The sequence below is a fragment of the Tyto alba genome, unplaced genomic scaffold (genome assembly GCF_018691265.1).
Source record: "Tyto alba isolate M040663 unplaced genomic scaffold, T.alba_DEE_v4.0 Super-Scaffold_22, whole genome shotgun sequence".
In the NCBI taxonomy this organism is placed as follows: Eukaryota; Metazoa; Chordata; class Aves; order Strigiformes; family Tytonidae; genus Tyto; species Tyto alba.
Genome location: NW_024881296.1, coordinates 12,734,816 through 12,754,217, shown reverse-complemented (window position 1 = coordinate 12,754,217; position 19,402 = coordinate 12,734,816). Strand labels below are relative to the sequence as shown.

At 45.2% G+C, this 19,402-nt stretch overlaps 1 protein-coding gene across 2 annotated transcripts in view; it reads left to right on the top strand.

Moving 5' to 3' along the window:
• SMYD3 (SET and MYND domain containing 3) overlaps positions 1-6,876 on the top strand; it is a 419,867-nt gene extending 412,991 nt beyond the window's left edge. For both annotated transcript variants that reach the window (XM_042796047.1, XM_032989436.2), the window contains exon 12: positions 6,156-6,876. In XM_042796047.1, coding sequence (XP_042651981.1) covers positions 6,156-6,257 — 102 coding nt within the window. In that variant the 3' untranslated portion in view covers positions 6,258-6,876. The remainder of the gene's footprint in view (positions 1-6,155) is intronic.
• The last annotated feature ends 12,526 nt before the right edge of the window (positions 6,877-19,402 follow it).

Here is a 19,402-nt window from a genome sequence, read left to right as displayed (position 1 = left end):
GATAAAAATATCTCAGTGCCTCATACTTTCCTTCTTACTGTAGCAAAGTGAATCTGCGAGCACTGAAATTATAAGGAACAAGAGCAGGGCTGCAGTTTCTACCCTCTTTATTCCCTATCTGAGATCTGTGATTTCAGATTGGAGAACTTTGCCTTCGATGCTTGAGTTTTATTGTGAGCCACACTCAAATCAACAGGCATGCTTCCTGAGCCCTCCTATTTCTATATCGTTCATCATCTTCTTTGTTCTGGTTTTTGAAGCTGGTGCTTTGCTAGTTACATTTCAGTTTTAAGCCATCCTTCTTGTACCTGAGCTGACTTCTATGCTAATTTCCTCCTACCTTGGGCTCTTTTTTGTCCTGCCATTGCTGTTAGTATCGTCTTTAATATATTGAAGAATCCCCATCCATGTGCAACATGTCCTCAGGATGTAGGCTCTCACTCGCTTCCCATCTCAAGCCCTCAATCGCTGCTAGGGTGTTTTTCCCACCTGGAAGTTGTGCTGTCTCCAGTTCCCCCCACAGAGGTCTTACACTTATTCCCTCGCATTATTGATTATCCTGTGGTCAGCTGGGCCCGAAGACCGTGCATCCTCCATGCGGTTCCCCCTCTCGCCTCTCGGCTCACCTCCAGTGCCTGACCCAGCCCCCTCGTTGCCTTTGCTGGGTGCTGAAGAAAGCATCGTCAGTTATGACTCTAGATAACTTAGTATTTTGTACTTACTTTTTTTAACCCCTTTATCTATTTGGTTTTAACATCTGATTAATTATGCAAGCTGAGTAACTGATAATTTTCACATGTTGAAATAATAAATTAGTATTTAATATAATGCCAGTCTTTACTAAGTCTTGGAAACTTAAATCTTCACTTGATATATTTAATTACAGTTATGGCCAATTCTGATTATTAAAAAGCAGATGAAAGAGTAATCAATTCTATTTTCCATGCATTATTCAGAAGTAAGTCATATATCTGTCCTGTGACAGGTAATCTGCTCTGCCATTTCCCCCATTATATTTATAATTTCCAAACATTCAGACTTTCCTTTTTAGCAGGTGGAGTGAGACCCCAGTCAGAGGAGCTTCTATTTTCATTGATACTGCCACAATATATCAACAGGCATTCTTCTAATTGCATTCCTAATATGATACTGCATTAAATTAAACTGGAGTGAATTCCCCTAGAGATATCTGAATGCTGCTCATCAGTGAATGTCGGAGTTGTGATGGGGTTTTGTATGTTTTTAGTAGAGCAGTTGCCCACTGCAAGACAGATTGCCACTGTATTATCCTTTGAATACTGAGCAGTGCCTAACACAGAAACTTTTTTTCAAGCTGTGATCTCCTCTTTCCCTGCAAAGGAAGAATAAGGTGCTGCTTGCTGTTCTACACCACACCTCAGTGCATCTCTAACTGTGGTATCCAAGCCATTAGTGGTCCACAAGGGCACAGAAAGTGCTTTACAGCTGAGATGCAGAACCATTTACAAACTAATCCTGTTCCCTGTTCAGTCTCCCCCCTTTTCACCCGCATGTATGAGACAGGGAGAGACTGAACTCCCACTCTCCGGGAACGCAGCTGGCAGGAGGAAAAGCTTCTTGCCGTTCTGTTTCTCCATTAAACTTGTAAGCATAGGACACAACGCTTCTTGCAATGAGATCTGAAACTGATTCCCTTTATTTCTGTCTATGCTGGAACAAATTAGAGCAGGATATAATTCCCAGTTTGTTGCAAGTAAAGGATGTGATGCCTAGTATAACTCAGATAATGTCCTAGAGTTATATGAGAACACAGTTCGGCCCTTTGTGATTAGATGTGTCAACAGAGCATGCCACATGCTCAGAGCAGAAACTCGATTACCTTCTCTGCTTCATTACTCTTCTTAATACACTCTGACACTGAATAGCACCCTGTTGGAACCCTCGTCAGACTAATTTCAGTGTGGCATTAAGGAGAAGGATGTGGAAGGTGCAGAGGAATTGAGATCTGAGTGGAATTCACCTCACATATAAATCCTGTTTAATCAGGCACAGCCTCAGAGCTGCTGGGGATTGACAGCCTCTCTGCATCAGATGTGCTGTTAAGACCAGGAGATCTTTGTACACAGCTCTGCAGCCCAGCCCTTACTGCTGCTCTCTGTGCCACCTGAAAATGAATCACTACCGTAACCTTACTCTTGGCACCCCTTGGGTTTAGCTCTCTGCCCTGTGCCCCCAAAGAAGGCTTAAATAATGTGGAGGGCTTTCTGCTACCCATTAAAATGAAATCGTCCCCTAAAAATATATTAGACCCTGCAGAATCTAATTCTCCAGGTTTTGGAAAGAGAAGTGTTACAGAGAGGCAATACTCCACTTCTGGAATAAAATCTGAAGGTAGCCCTTGTACCAACCATGTATTATTTTTAAATTTATATACATATATATATGAAAGATGTAATGGTGGGAGGACAATTGGAATTATAGATCCAGAAAACCTTTGTCAGCAAAAGACCACAGCTGGAGCCCAGTCTGACAAACCTGGCTTAAAGAGCCTGGAATGACTGTAAAAAGCAGCAATAACAAAAGTTGCAACAAGATGCTTTGTGAAGAGAAAAGCTTCTCACCCGGGAAGCAGCACTCCTGCAGGAGCCCAGGATGGGTTTTCATCCCTGGAGCTCACAGGAGTCCCTAGCAGGTGTATAGATTTGTCCCGAGGTGCACTCCTTAGCAGAAATATTCGTTAGGTGTCATTTGTTACCTTCACAGCAGTGTAAATTCACCTGTTTGGTTGCCCGTGATCTGGGTGGAGCTGGACTTGGTTTGGTGGGACAGGCAGGCAGCAGGGGGGGGAGGCTTGGGTTCAAGGAGGTGGCTTCATTTCCGAGGGTTCGAGGAGGTGGCTTCACCTGAGGGCTGCGGCGGTGGCAGCTCTTCCCTGAGCGGGGCAGCGGTGCCCGGCCGCTGAGGGCTGGCCGGCGGGATGGGGGCGGGAGGGGGCACACAGATCCGGCACTGACCGGCCAGTTTCCCTCACAGACCCTGCTCTTGGCTGGAGTGGTCTTGGGAGCAGCTTTGTCGCCCCGTGAGCTGGTGGGCATGGCTGTCTCGTCTCATGAAGGCCTGCGATAGGTACAATACCGCTGCCCTTTTTACTGTAATCCCTGCTGCGGAGGCAAAAAGCACAGGTATTGGGGTAAAATCCCTGACAGTTTCACAACAGCACAGAAGAAATCTCCTTTCTCTAGGTGTTTGCTTCAGGCGCTGAATTGTTTAACCAGTTGCGGTTGATGGTAACTGTGACAGTTTGGGGTTTTCCCTGGAAAAACACAGATACTCACTCTGAAACGCTACCCTTCGCTTCATGCCACTTTGACATGCGGCCGTTTGCTTTCTGCTTTCCCTGTGGTGGAGCAGTGCCGTCCTGCATCTGCACACAGTTAGTTCCCTGCAGCTGTGGTGATGAGCATCCAGTCCCATCCCCATGCAAATCAGGTGCAAACGACTGTGCTGCATTTCATTTGCATTCATGGAGCAACAGCCATACCGCTAATCTAATGGGTTTTATATTCTTCAGGGAGACAGTGTGTGGTTGATGACACTGTGGCCTGAGTTGCTGTCTTGTGATTACTATTGTTTTTCATAATTAGATTTGTTCTTTTAGCTGAGAGGAAGACCACACAGACCACAAGACTCGGCTCAGCCTCAACTCTGCTGGCTAGCTGTGCAATTTAGGACAGCAGAGGAGTGTTTAGAGAGCCTGCATGTTCCTACTTCTACCCAGTAAAACAATTCCTTGCTCTGGAGGTGAAATTATGTCCAGTTTTGCAATGACCTTTGCAAAAACAGCTACATAATTTAATGCTAGTTTAATTTGGGGATTACAGAAGTCATTGCTATTCTAACTTTGAAGCAGCTGGTTCTGACTCGTACTGCAGTGTGTGAGACAGTACATCGCATGAAAATTATTTTCTCCCTGAGGAAACAAAAGGATAAAGACTGGGTGCATTTATCTGCCACACTGAGGAAAGAAAGGAAATGGGAAGGAAATGTTGGAGGTGAGAGAGAAGTCATCGACAGTAACATAATCTCAAGATCAGGCTTGGTATTAAGGATTTTTGTCTTTTAACAGACATATATCCATATGGATTTCTCTGGATGTCATCAGGGTGTCGAGGCCCATCACTACAAGCCTGACCTCTGTCCTGTAGGTGGGCTGAAGACCCAGTCGGCCGCCCCAGGACTGCGACTCAGATGTACCCACATGCACAGCTCTTAGCACAGGTCATTCACGATAAATCCATCAGCTTTCAGGGGCCAGGGCATGCAAACACTGTGCACCAAGTGTGTCTGGATCCATGGCCAATTCAGCTGGCCACTTTGCTCTAGTGTGATCCTGTCCCTTCCAGGTTAGCCTGGGTGCAGCTACGTGTTGCTGCACAGCAGCACGGACAGGATCCCACCTGCACCTATCCTGCTCTGCACCGTCCAGGGATTCCTATACCATGCAAGTGGCCATCTGTCTCCATCCCACTGTCTCTGCCGGGAAAGGACTGGCTCTAATTTTTGCTTTTATCACTACTTTTTCAATTATTTATTTTTTTTAAAAAAAAGCAAACAAGCAAACAACTCTTGTACAGTTTAATACCTCTTATTCCATTATGTTGAAATACTTCTATGATATGTTCTTTACAACATTTTCCCAATATGTTAAATGAGGAAAAGCAGAACACTAAGAACAACTTAGGTAGTCTTTTCAGGGAGTATAATTATGACTTACTTTCAAACATTTTGCAAAAACATGGCCAGCTTTGCATTTCTGCTAAAATAGAAATATGCAAAAAAAAAAAAAATAAAAAAGAGGTTTTCTGGTTTTATTTCACATTTCTTCGACATTTTTAATGGTGATGAAAGGATTTCCATTGTTCTGTTTAACTGTATTTTATCATTTAGCAGTAGGGCATTGTGGCAGCTCAGAACATATTTGACTCTCTTTAGAGTTCCTTGCACGCTCTGATTTGTTTTGACTGCTATTTGAACCTGTTCTTTCAATCTTTTGCTGCCTCCTTCTTCTAAGAATTAGCTAATTTGAAGCAAAAGTAACTTATGCTAGTATTTCCATATGCTTGCCAGTCTCTAGAATTTGGAAGTAGCCTTTCACTCATTCAACCAAAGAATATTTTTATTACTATTGTTATCTTTCCAACTTAAATGAGTCCCCTTCCTCTACATTTGTTTCCAAAAAGATCATTTTTCTGCAATCTAAAACTGATTTAGCTGAACTTTGTCAGCTGACTGGACCAGGAACCCATTGAAACACAGGTTGCATTTAGGTTTTGACAATTGCTCAGTTTGGAATGAGGAAAAATCTCTGATATCTTTTCTCCTACCAGTACACTTCTATCTCCCTTGTTCTTTCTTCATAAGTGCTGAGTGCATTTCCATCTGGTACTTCTCACAGAAGGAATTTAATAGAAGGAAGATGCAGAAAAGTCATATGAAAAATTATGATCTAAACAGGAGCTGGGCAAAGAACATTTCAGACATATCTGTGGCAGGGAATCGGCAACACTACAGGCAATATCAGCAGGTGTAAATTGGCCTATCAATAGAAGATGACAGACACACAGAGAAAATAATCCCTGGGAAAAGCACCAAAGACCCAGTCCCCTGCATGCCTTTTTAGAGTGAAACTATTAATGTACTCTTTTGTTTGATATTATGCATAGTTTCTCCTGATACAGTTAAGGCACTTTATTCTATTGGTTAAGTATTAGTCCATTTCTATTCACAGGACTTTGAGGATACTGACATCATGAACATCACAGTCATCTTTTAAATAACGTACCAAAACATTGGGTGATGTAGTTGACCAATCTCAAAACAGCCTTCATGCCTCACTGCAGAAGTATCTTCCTCTACTGTTCCAAACATCCATCTGTACACCTTAGTCATGGCTTTTAACACCTAAGAATAACGTGTCAGTGCCTCCTCCTTTGCCAGGGAGAAATCATGATTCACTTTGGGATGCTTCACTCCTATTTCTACCATGCCATGCATTCAAGCCCCCAGCTGCCAGCCACTTGAGGACCAGTACTTATATCCCTGCTGCGCTGCAGGGACCAGCCCCTTTTCATGGTCTGCACAATGACTAACATGTCCCATTCTGTTCTCTCCTCAAGGCCTATAATATTATGAAGGTGACCCATGGGACAGATCACAGCCTGATGCAAGCCTTGATGGAGATAAAGGAACAGTGTGAGGCCATCATGAGAATACCATGAAGATAACCTCTAGCCTGGAAAACAAAATATTCACAGGGAAAGGAAATCAAATGTTTTTATTGCACTGGGAAGCTTCTTGGTGATTTCGGTGTCTTAATTAGGTCCTACTTGCTTTACAAAAATGTTTACTGTTTATTAGTTTCACTGTATGATCTGAATGGAGTTGATGTTTGAAGGAATATCTGCAATTCTCAGAGGATTTTATTTCTTCCTACTACACAATATAATTGACAATACCTAATTATCAATTTACAACACCTAATGTAATTGATAATATGTATTGGGAAATGCATACAGAGTCTTCATCAGTTACAAAGTTATATAATTCTGTTGATATCAGCAGTCAACTGTTTATACCAGTTTATGCCAGCGATTAAGGATCTCATATCAGACGTTATAAGTAGAGAGAATATATTTTTCCTCTTTGTCTTGCCCTAAGGTGTGCTTTCCAAAAGCCTGATCCAGTGCTCTTTGACATGAAAGAAGTTTCCCAATGTTCTAAATTAGATTTTCCTCCTTCCCAATATGTCTGCAGGGCTCTGTCCCTCTTCTTCTTGCATTTCATATATTATAATATTGAATATTAAAATGGATTGAATAAAAAATTTAATCAAAAGTATATCTATGTGGAAATTGCTTATTCTGTTTTCTCCCCATTTGACTGCTTCAAGAGTTTCTCACTTCATACCAGTTTTAAAAGAGAGACTTGGACCTGTGAGCTCAGTGGTGTGGTTTCTAGACCTTTCTGAGCCTGTGGGGTTTGGATTTAACTTCCCCAAATAGTGACACTCTGAGATCTACAGATGACCGCTGACTTAGGAAGTCATCCCTGCAGGAGAGCAGGATGTCTTGAAAAGCACAGGAACCACATTTCCCCACACTCATCATCAAGAGAGTTGCTTTTGCCAGAGCTGCTGACTTCCATTTTTAACACTGTCCTGGGTTTGAGTGGTGGGGTTTTGTTTGGTAGCAGGGGAGGGGGCTATAGGGGCGGCCCCCTGTGAGAAGCTTCTCGAAGCTCCCCCAGCTCCATGTCAGCCCCACCTCTGCACCAAGGCCGAGCCAATCAGCTGCACCTCTGCGATAATGTATTTAAGAAGGGACGTGGTGACGAGCAGTGGGACTTGTGAGGAGGAGTTGCTGCAGCTGCATGAACACCAAGGTCAGTGGAGGAACGGAGGAAGAAAGGAGGGGGGAGGTGTGCCAGAGCAGAGACCCCCCTGTATCCTGTGGGGAGACGGCAGGGCGGCCCCCCCCGCCACCCATGGAGATCTGCGGTGGAGCAGACACTGATTTATGGCCTGTGAGGTGTTTCGCCTGGATGATCAAGGTGCTGTGCCTGAAGAAGGCTGGGGTCTTGTGGGAAAAGGCAGCCCCTGCTGCTGTAATTCAGCGCTGGGAGGATTGCAGCATGCGGGGGAGTCCCACGCCAGAGCAGCTCGGGAAGGGCTGCAGCCGTGGGAGGGACTCCGGTTGGAGAGAGTTGGTGACCCACAACAGAGCAGTGTGGGGAACGCTGCGGCCCATGAGAGGGACTCACATTGGAGAAAGTTTATGGAGGACTGTCCCCTGTGAGAGGGGGATCACGATGGAGCAGGGGCAACAAGTTCCACAAGTTTCCCCACCTCCCCTCCCCCTTCTAAGATGGCAGAAGCAGCAGCACTGACTGCACCCCCTGTTCCCTGCCCCTACGCCACTGGGAGGAGGAGGTAGAGATATCAGGAGCAGATCTGAGCCCGGGAAGAAGGGAGGGGTGGGGGGAAGGTGTTTCCAATATGCTTCTCACTGTCTCTCTGTCTGTTAAGTGTTGTAGTTGTTAGTTGTCTGTAATAAATTGATGTTATTTTTTAATTCTTCTAATGAGTGTCTTTTGCCTGTGACCATAATGGGTGTTTCATTTCTCCCTGTCGTTATCTCAAATCCTGAACCTTTACTTATTTTCTCCTTCTCAGGGCTGAGGAGAAGGAGGGAGTGAGCGGATGTGTGGTGCTCAGTTGCCCTCTGAGCTGAAATCACAACAAACACAGAAACAAATGTTAACAAAAGCCAAATATTTATGAGAAACATTGAAACCTAAATAATGTAAGGCCTTTGAAAGTATCACTTCAGGTGTGTCACTCCTGTCTAACAATTTATTGCTGCTACTCCAGCCATGACTGTTATTTCATTAATCCATCGTTGTTGTAAAGTCAGGCTTTTTTCACACCAGTAATTTGACACCATTAATTATTATGAGACGAGAACACATTTAAAAAGAAAATGAACACTCCGGGCCTAATTTACAGCCACAGCAAATGAATGCCAATGCTGAGGAAGGTATCTCCTTTCGATGTGTTTGAATTTGTTCCAGCATATGGAGCGTTCACTTGCCCGGCAGTAATATGCAAGCAATAACCTATGAAATGCGGCACATTTCTGGAGTACATAGCATGGCTTGATGCCAGAGGCCAGGTCACATCAGCCACCCAAGAAGCACAATAATCCTCGCAGAAATTCACTGCTTGGTTGGGTCTTCTTGCTATAATGAAAAGGAAATGATCTGGGGGAAAAGGTCAGACCTTTGCATTTATTGGGATTTCTGACAAAGTAATGGCATCACTGATGGACAATCAGAAAATGTGCAGGGTACCCAGTGTTCAAAAGCTATTTCCCGGTTTTAAAGGGGTACATGTGTATTAGGATTTATGTGCTTGTTGCATAGGTGATGCTTACGTTATCTCATGGTTACATATCTAATACTGAGATTTGCAAACGGAAGGGACTTCAGAACATAAGGTCAGATGATGCATTAGTTTATGCAGCATATACCGGGCGATGGCCCTCCAGCTCTCGTGTATGAGGACACAGCTGTATGTATGTACGCATGACCTGCAGCACAGTTTTCTGGGGCTTCTGGTACAAGGACACCTCAGCTCTCCAAGCGCAATAGCAGGGAAAGTTGGGCACTAGGGGAGGGGCAGAGTTACCTGATGTCAGCTGAGAGGCCCCATTAGATCAGGCCGGAGGATCGACCTAGACTGGTGTTTTCTCTCCAGCAGTGGTCCACAGCAGATGCTTAGGGAAAATGTACAAGCGGAAGAGTTCGATGACCGTCTGTTGGGAAGCGGAGGAAGAGCACGCTATGTCGGCTGCGGAGCGTCACGATGGCACGCGTGCTGCCACGCGTAGGGCTGGAGGAAGTGGATGCAGAGCCCAGTGAGCAGAGCAAGAAACCCAGTTGGCCCCAGGTTGGTCTGTGGCTCAGGTTTCTGGCTCAGGGTCCTGAAGGCACCGTCATGTCGCCTGCCCCGCCTGGTCTTCTTCTCTGGGCTGGTCTGCAGAGACTCCTTAGTACCAGGGTGTAATTCATGCTTTATATTCTTCACTGTTGATGAAAAACTTGCATTTCTTTCAGCTTGGTCAAGAAAAGAGTCAGGTTTTCTGGTTGGTTTCAATCATTTACCGAGCAGTTTCCCTTGTAGATTCACATGTACCAACACCACCAGGAGGGCTGCTGATGCTGGAGAGGAGGTTGTTGCAGGCAAATTTTTCTCTCCCAGCCATCCCACTCCAGCCTATTTTCTGCAAAGAAAGCTAGTCGGTGACTGTGGAGAGATTTAGCTAAATGCATCTTTTGAAAGTGCGGTAGCAAGCAAGCATGCCAACAAGGAAGGAACGTTAGATAAGCACTCATTTCAAATCAAGTAATCTTATTTTTTCAGCTCGGACTCAAAGTAGCTGGAGTTGCCTTTGCACAGACATCATGTTTTGGTGTTCACGGATAAAATCTTTCAAATTTTTCAGTGGTATCAGCTTGCTAAGATAAAGGTGCTAAAGCCAGAAAGAGGCAGACTGCACCGTTATCTGCGATGTTGGCAGTCTTGCTGCTTGCTTCCAGCAGGTCAGAGACTTTTCCAATGCTTTTGGGAACGCAATGGTAATTTGAGTTCACCTCAAGTTTTAGGAATACGCTTTGAGTTACTTTTGATTTGTCACTATTCCTTAAATTAGTCCAGGAGCAACAATGTTAGATTGCACTTATTTGAACTGCATTGTAGTATATGTTTGGAAGAAAAGCAGTACCAACACAGAGATAAAAAACATGGGGGATTTTTACTAAGAATAATTGATTCCAGTCAAACAAAATATCTGCCTTAAAAAAAAATCCCTAAATTGTGCTTTCTTTAAGCATGGTGTAATTCTCTGTATCCATATCCCTCAAGGTGTGCTGACCTGATGTTGGAAGTAAAAACTCTCTGGGCCCTTAGCAAACAGAACCTGCAGTGCACAGCAAAGGTGGTAGAAATGCAGTGAGAGAAAATGCAAGTGAACCAATTTTTTAGAACTTTGACCTCCTTGAGTCTATCAACCTGTGTGTGGAGTCTATCATTTATGGATTTATCCCAACAAAACTCAACCACTACTGAGACCTTTCTCTGCTTCCCTCTGTAACCCTGTTTTCTGATGGCTAGGTTTTTAAGCCAGCTTTTTTTAGGCTTATTATTTTTTTACATTGCATATTTATGAAATACATAGGCTATTCCCCCACACAGTATAGTCCAAACAGTCCCTGTCCACTGCAAGGCTCTTAATGAATAAAGTTCTGTTTTTCATAGAGGTTGTGCCAATTATGAGGATATATTTTTTTTTCCTGATTCAGAATTAAACCTCCCATAAGACAAGGAAAAGAAGGAAAGCCTTACAGTTATGGACATGGAGTTCTGGCTTGGCTTTGCTGCTGCACCAGAAACTGTGCCTGAACTTGGGCAAATCAGCCAGGGTTACACTGATATCTATAGTTGGGCTTTGTCACTGTTGATCCTTGGGAAATTTCCCCTCACCATAAAAAAAAAAAAAGGAACTGAAAACGGAACTGGATATGACAGTCTTCATATGTCTGCCTCTCTACTCTCCTACTTATAAGGGCTTAAAGAGACTATATGCATTCCCCCCACTTAGTGCATTATTTGTAGGACAGCAAGAGAGCTATGTGCAGAAAATGTAGTTCTCAGCATACCTCCGAGTACTTTAAAGAGGAAGCTAAGTATTATTTCAGAAAAAAAGAGGCCTGTAGATAAGTGACTCCATTATCAAGTTCATGCACCAGCAGAACTGCAGACAGCCCCGGAGCGCTGGCTGGGATCGGCAGGGTGTGGGGCAGTGCCTTCTCCCACAGAAAAAGGTGTTAATGTGAGCAGCGTTGCAGAGAGGCCCCTCACCGAACAAAATAACAGTTACAGAAACTATTCATTAAAGGGGAGGAATATTTGGCCAACCTAGCTTTTGGGGAAGAACAGCTAACAGCTGGCTGCCATGCTAATTTACAAACATTAATCACGTCCTGCATGAACATGTCCCGACTGGTGACAGAGCTGTAGCTATGTGCAGTGTCTCCATTCCAGTCCTACCATCACTGGTGGAGGGGCGCGCAGGATGGAATGGCATCATCGTACTTTCTTGCTGTAATTGCAGGTGTCGCCTGAGAGTTTCTCCACAGCTGAGCTGCCACACATGGGCAGAGGGCTGTGAGCGGCCCCTGTCCAAGCTGTGCCTCCTCCTTTGGTTGCCACCTGCCGCACTTCAGCAAAGTCTAGAGAACAGGCAAAAAAAAAAAAAAAAAAACCCAAGCAAATGCTTTTGGGCATTTCAGACCAAAGCCACAAGAGCTTTGTCAAAAACAACAACAACAACAACAAACAAAAACAAACAAACAAACAAACAAACACCAAAGCAGCAAGAGCTCCTATTTTATTTTTAACCATTCTTTTTAAGTGGCTAGTTTTTCTTCCTACCAATGTACATTTCCCATACAAAAGTCCTTTTCTATTTAATTTCTGATTTTACAAAGTTAATCAGCCTGAAAATACATTTGAGATAGCTGCTTTGAAAAATGCTCCCTGCAAGAACATCTAAGTGTGCGTTTTTCCTGCCCTAAGCATAAAGAGTGCACCTTACCTGAAAGTCTGCAGTCTGCTATTCTTGCCGTTCAGCACAGTCATTTCTGTTTATCCCCACAGTAGTGATGTGTAAGCCATGCCTATATGACCCCCATTAGTATTTCATGGGGAAAGTTCAGTGTTTTTATTTGCTCTGCACTTGTGATCAACATGGACAAATCAATTCTAATTCCACCATTCTTTCGACTTTTTGTAGGTTTTAATAAGGACCCTAGAGATTCCTTCTCCCCCCCCCAAAAAAGAAAAACTCTGACTCAGTAATTAGGCTTCATATAGTCACTGCTCACACAGAGGAACCTAACAAGTTTTTTATAGTTCTCAGGAGACCAATTAACCTTCTTTTAAATATATCTCTATATAGCTACAGAGACAGGCACGCACAGAAACACACATACACACAAGCTTTTCAGTAGTATCAGATGCTCCAGCTCCTTGTTAACCAAATTCTGATGGGAGTCACAGCAAGAGAGCAGGGCTGAAGCATCCTGCCTGTGTCCTTTTTAACTCCAAAGATGCCTAAATCAGGACAGAACACAATCTCTTCTCATCTCCTTGCCCCCGGGACAGGAGGAAGGGAATAATCACACAGCCTCTTCTTTGCTTAAAGTTCTCCTCCATCTCCTGGGCTCAGCACTTGCTGGTCCCCTTACCTGGGGCTAAGGATCCTGCTCCCCACCCCTGTCTCTCTTTCAGCTGAGGGCTGGTCTAGTGGGGCTGACTAGACTGGAGGAAGGAGCAGTGTTTTCTTCCTCCGCCCCGCCAATTCAGCAGCTCTGATTCCCAGTCCCCAGAGGTTCTGAATAGGACGGTGGTAATTTTACATACCTCTTGGAGGAAAACTGCACTTTAAAGCACAGGTGATTCCTCTTGACAATTCCACTTGACTTTCAGAGCAGGAGCCAGGAGACAGGAATAGAGAAGGGTGTCTGATGAGAAAATTAGCAGAGCTCCACTCTTCCCCGCCCCCAGGCCCTGTGCTCTGCTCTGTGGCTGTACTTGCCTGTTTCCTTTTAATGAAGCCTTTTTAGTGTTGCTTTCCTGTTATGGTATTTTCCAGGTGTGGTGCTGAGCATCCTGTGATGAAACAGGTAGAGGAGAGGTCTGGCCTGACCCTCCTTGTGCTGTCCCTTGCCGAGCTGAGGACACTCAAGTGATGAGTTGCGAAGTCACGGAGCTGCCATCCCTCCCACCGGCAGCAACGCGCTGCAGAAGCCCACCGCGGAGGATGGAAAGGCTGTTGTGGTCTTCGGAGAGAGTCGCAGTTATCACACTGCCGGGAGGAATTGGCCTCCGTACCTATAGCAGGAGCCATACAGCTGAGGGACAGCCGGTGGTCTGGGAACTGGAGTAGTACAGGTGATGGGGACTGTGTGAACGGGAGCAGTTGCTGCTGGGGGTGTGCTTCTGCTTCTCCTGGGCAATCCCATTCTCCCTTTTGGATGTAAGGGCCCTTGTTGTACTTCAGTATCCTTTTCCAAGCTATATCAAGATATGGGGAGAAAGTTTTCAGTGAGGTACAGGCAATGTCTGGATTTCTAATCTCTTAAATGCCATCGTCTTGTACCCAGCTTATATCCTATATACGACTGTGATCAAAATATCATTTCTGGGGAGCTGTGGTCCCCATCATGCGAACAGGAATGCTGGATGAGGGAAAGGCTCTATCACAAGTTGGGAACATTAATTTCTGAACATCTGTGGCTGAAGGCACCAGTAAATAACAGTATTTTAAAAGGTCAGTGTAATGATGGTATGCAAAGAATTTTTTTTTTCACCCTTACCGAAGGTTTTCTGTGGGGACTGTTAGATAATTTGTGAAAAACAGACAAAAATCTGAATTTGTATTTTCTGCAAAGATCAGAGGAATGCTATCCCAAGTCTGGGATGAGGCAGCCTGCCAGCCACCAATCAAGGATGCTGCCTTGCTTTATGGCTGGCAGATGAGAGGATGGATAAAAACCCTTCGGATGGACATTATCCAAGTTCATTTCATCAGACCTCCAAAGATCTTTGTGTAAGCTGTGTAATGTGACTGTGATACACCCAGGCCACAAAGCTGTTCATTTTACCATTCAGCTCTAAAGACTTAGCAAAACGATTCATTCCAAGCTAGTGGAGAAGCTCATCAAGAGAACAACATCTTCTCTGCTGTGGAACAGCCCTTTGAGATCTGCTGCTAAATCACAAGAAATTATGTTTGTTGGGTGATGGAAGTGAGGAGCTTGTGAGTTGGAAAACGGCCTCTTTGCTGACAAGCCCCTGGTTGGTGTTCACAGTGCTGCAGAAACAACATAGATTTAGAGCTCTGCTGACCTACAGACTTGCTCAAATCTAGCCCATGACCCAGATGGGCTTTAACCTGGGCCTCTTTCCTCTTGACTGAGCCCTGTCAGACAATCACTTTGCAGGCAGGTATCGCAATTCAGAACAGAGCCAAATGAGGAGCCAAGGGAGGCAAAGGCAAGGATTTTGTTCCTGCCTGATGTGATGCCTTCAGCAAACACCTTTCCTTTATGTGTGGGGAATGCAGCAACTTGCCGAAGCCAACTCTTGAGCATATTGCATTTCTCACAGTACAGGACAAAGGTTCCTTGGGGCGCTTTTTGAAGTCCTCCACCTCGTGCTGCAGTGAGCATTTTCTGAGCTGCAGGGAGCTTTCCACTTCTCCACTCCGCACCGCAGGGAAACCGGCACCTCCCTCACTGCCCCCTTCGTCTCTTGCTCTGCCGGTGACGTAGCCGCTCGTCAGGGACCATTGCTCTTGAAGCTGTTGAGGTTTTACCCTTGTAAAAAGATGTCAAGTGTCCAGCTTCCACTGAGAGAGGATGAGAGAGGGAACAGAGAGCAAAATGTTCTATTAAAAAAAAAAATAATAATAATTTCTGAAGTGGCATGGAAATGTTTAGCTTGCTGCTCCACTCTTGGCGAGTGTCAGAGAACAACAGTGAAGCAGGACAAATCTTCAACTAGTACGTTGGCTTTGGATCACAGCAGCTTTTTTGTGCCTGTTTTTCCCTGGTACTGGCTGAGCCAGACCAGTTCTGGTGCTGTCTGCCTTCCCTGAAAGGTCTGCAACGGGGCTTTGCAGTCAGTTTGGCTCAGCAGCCATTGCCATTTTGTGGAACAGGGCTTTGCACCTCCCACAGAGGGGGGGGGGGGCTTGCAATAGACACCTGAGGAAAGCAAATCTTCTTGTCATTAGGCTTAAGTTCCCTCTACCATCTGGAAGTCCCATGAAAAAGCTTATGCAGTTTGCCAGATGAAAATGGTGGAAACCCTGAATTTCCCGAGGCTGGCAAAGAAGGCCAGGTTTGACACCAGTGGCCCTGTGCCAGCCTTCACCCAGCCCTGACATACACCTCAGGCACCATATGAACTTTCTCACAGCAAAAGCTCACTTCATGAAGTGGCTGACAGCAAGTGGGTGAGCTCCTTGTCAGCTGGCCTGGCCTTGCAACCAAGCAAAGTGTCTAGGATGTGGTCGGGTGTATGATTTCTTAGAGAAATGAGTTTACAGCTTTCCCATCTGAAATGCTTTGATTATTTTGGGTTTGATTACAAATTACCTCACTGTATGCTTTAAAAAAAAAAAAAAAGAAAGTTCTACTCTGTCTTGCATGGGAAGAATTTCTAGGGCTATAGAGGGAATTTAAAGCACAAAGGTTTACAATCCCAGCAAGATAAGGCAGTATAACAGCCTCCACACTTTATGGTGCTAGTTTATGAAGAGGTCAAAATGGCTTAGAATGAGGGTCGATTTTAGTCAAAGTTCCTGTTTGAGGATGGTAAAAACCATCCCAAACCTTCATAGCAAGTTTTGACATAACTATTAGATTATAGGGGTTTGGGTTGCTTGGTGTTTTGGTTTCGTGGTTTTTTTTTTTTTTTTGGTTGGTTGGTTGTTTTTTTTGTTTTGTTTTGTTTTGTTTTTTTTCCCTATCCCCAGTGGGTTTTCTGCTTCCAGTGTGACAACAAAATGAAGCTCAAAACAAGGCAGTGACTCTGCCACAGGTCTCTGGCTGGGTGGTGCCTCTACCTGTCCCATGCCTTTGTAGGGGTAAGGAGGCACCACCACGTTCAGCCCCTCTGCAACTCACCTGCTATTGCTCTGTTCTCAAATTTCTGACAAGTTTATGAATATCCACCTGCCTCCATGAACCTGGACTGGTTCTGCCATCCCCTTTGTCTCCCCTCAGCCCTACCTCCCTGCAGTGCAGCACTGCCTTGTCCCCACTCCCGTAGCACTGGCCCCAGTTACAGACTGGAGAACAAGGCTGTAACCACATTGCACTGGGACATGTCGTGGGGGCTGTGCACAGTCAGCACCACGGCCCCAGTGTCTGTGCAATCTACAGTGGTGAAAATGGCCAGCCTAAAAGCACCATAATAAGAAATTAGGGATAGCTTTGCAATGGACTCCTAGGGAGGCTCACATGCCTCAACTTTGATGTCCGCACTAACCTGCCACGGAAAGCTGGGAAATCTGTCTCTTGGTCCAGCGTATGTTGCAAAAACATGGAAAAATTTGGAAAGAAAACTATTAACAGGTCATAAAAGCAAGCCAGGAATTGTTCAGAGGGGCAATAAATAAATATTTCATAGAATGAGTCATGAGTGCTGAGGCGATGTTACCAGGTTGAGAAATCAGTCCCAGAACAATATTTTCACTGTGGAAGTATTTCAATGTCCCAGTACTCTCACACCAACTGCATCCCCATCGAGGATTTCAGGTGTGAGGCCCTCTTGCTAAGCTAAGGGTTTATTTAGTATGCACATAGTGTTTGTTCTTATGACTGACCTACTCTGCAGACCACTTCATGCCACTGCAATGCTAATTGTCAAACAGACTAGGCTTGGTGCTCCCATTGTTTCAGCCTTGCCAGCGGAAAGAATAGAGTCCAACGGATGTGAAGTCTGCAATGCTGAGGCTTAGAAGCTGTCCAGAAGCCTTTCTGTGGATTTCACAGCATCTTAATGGCTTTACATATAACCTTCAGAAATGTTCTTTGAGCCTCTGGAAACTCAGGGCGGGCATGAGTTCCAGCTACACCAGCCCCTGGGGGCAGCACAAATCACCAGCCACAGGGCCTGGAGCCAAACTGTTATCTTTCTCATTACTCCTGTAATTGCCCGTGCCTTCCATTGTCCTTGGAAATTAAGAAAAAATTATGTTTTCATTGTCTTGCCTGGCTCCTGTGGTGCCACTTGCTGGGTATTGTGAAGTTTCCATCAAATATGGTTTAGGAGCAGGCAGCTTGCTCTTCCGTAAAAGCAGGGCTGTGTATCTTCCCACGGCTGCCATGACTCTCTTCAAAGTTGCGTCGCTGGGCATCCAGCTGAAGCACAGAGATGGGAGCGAGCTGGGCCACTATGCATGGACAGGCACTGAAAGACAAGGCGGGTAAAAGCACTGCTACTCCTGCAGTGCCACTTGTTTCCAGCAAGCTCCACGGGGCAGTTTGCAAGGGCCCGTGCTGAGCAGCACAGAGCAGCCAACGGCACCGGTGCGGAGGAGTCTGCAGAGCACAGCCCAGCGAGTAGGGGGGGCTTGTGTGCTCCCCCCCGCCCCCCGCCTTATTGTAAATACAGTGAGCAATCCTTCTTTTCACAAACTATAGGAAAATGTCAGCTTTACTTCCATCTCCCTGCTTTCTCATTGTTCAGAGAATGAAGCTGAGCAGGGATGAGACAGAGACGAGGACAGTCCTTGCTCCTTTTACAGCGAGTGACAAAGCTCCTCCATTGCTGGGGGTGGGAGGCTTCCTCTCCACAGCGAGCCCCAAGTCCCACACACTGTGCCCACGTGTCTGGCTGCACTCAGGTGAATGCACTTGGTGCAGGAGGTAGAAATGGAAATATGGATGTGCACCAAACTCACACAGCTGCATACGCTTGGCTGCCAGTTGGTTGGCATGAAACCCGCAATCTGATGCAAACCATGGGTGCCAAACCTGTGTAATAAGCGTCCACACAAGAGACACACATAAACATGTATGAAAATTAATGGTCTTTTCCCGAGACAAGCATCTATTGGGGATGGACCATTTTTGGCCATCTTAGAGCTTTTCCTGGGTCAGTGTTTGACAGGGTTGTTCTTGAAGGGAGAGTGGATAGGACCTCCAAGCCACCTAGTTATTTTTGGAGGTTATGGAAGAGGTCTTTGAGCAATGTAGAGCATTCATGTGGTCACAGCAAGTATAGCATTGCTCAGTGGTTAGATAACAGATGTCAGCCTCCAAATCTGCCAGATTGGCAGCTATCAAGAATACTAACAAATATCATAAAACGTGAAATCCACTCACAGATGGCCTTTTTCTGGAGGTACTAAACATTAATTTTGTCTTCATCTGAGAGACTTGGAGCTGAATTTTTCCCTCCTCAGCAGCTTTCAGGCAGCTACTGCTGCCAGTCAAAATGAAGGTGAGGTCCCAGGAGCCCCAATGGCTTGTGGGCAGATGTGGGAGAGGAACCAGCTTTAGCAACTACTTCTTCTTCTCCCAGTTTTTTATTAGTTGGGGAGCTTGTTCAGGACCCAATAAGGAGATGGGACCTGTCAGGTTTCCACGCCAAACCGTCTCCTGATTTTTAGTCTGGCAAGTTATTGTTTTTAAAGACAAGTTAAGATTTGGTCATGGCTAGGGCATTAGTTTACAAGAAGTGCCAACAGTTTGAAGCAGGCCTCTTAAGGACACCAGCCTCTGATCTCGCTACATGTCCGAAACCTTTCCTGGCAGTCTTGCCCCAAACCAGAGGTGTGTAACATTGAGATCTGAAAGGCTTCAGAACTGACTAAGAGTGAATTGATTTTGTTTTCAACTCATACAGAGATCCCCACCATCAGTTCTGCCTTAGACAAAGTCTAGGACTTGTGCTAACCCATTTTTCTCTGTTTTTGTCACTGTAAGGCACTTCGGACTCTTTAATACTGATGTGGCTGCATGATAACAGCAATGAAGATAAATTACTTGAAAAATAGGCAATAAGCCTTTTAGCTCTTTAGAGCAAAACAGAGCTATTCTGAACAGCCCAGAGACGAAATAAATGGCTGTTCATCTTCATTTACAGCTACTGTGAAGAGGCACCAGCATGCAAATTCACGGGCCCAGGGGCAACAGCTAGGGTAGGGTTTGCTGCTGGGAGAGGAGAAACAAGAAACTCCCTCACCCCTTCCAACACACCATCTCATTATGTGCCAGCCTTTGCCTCTGC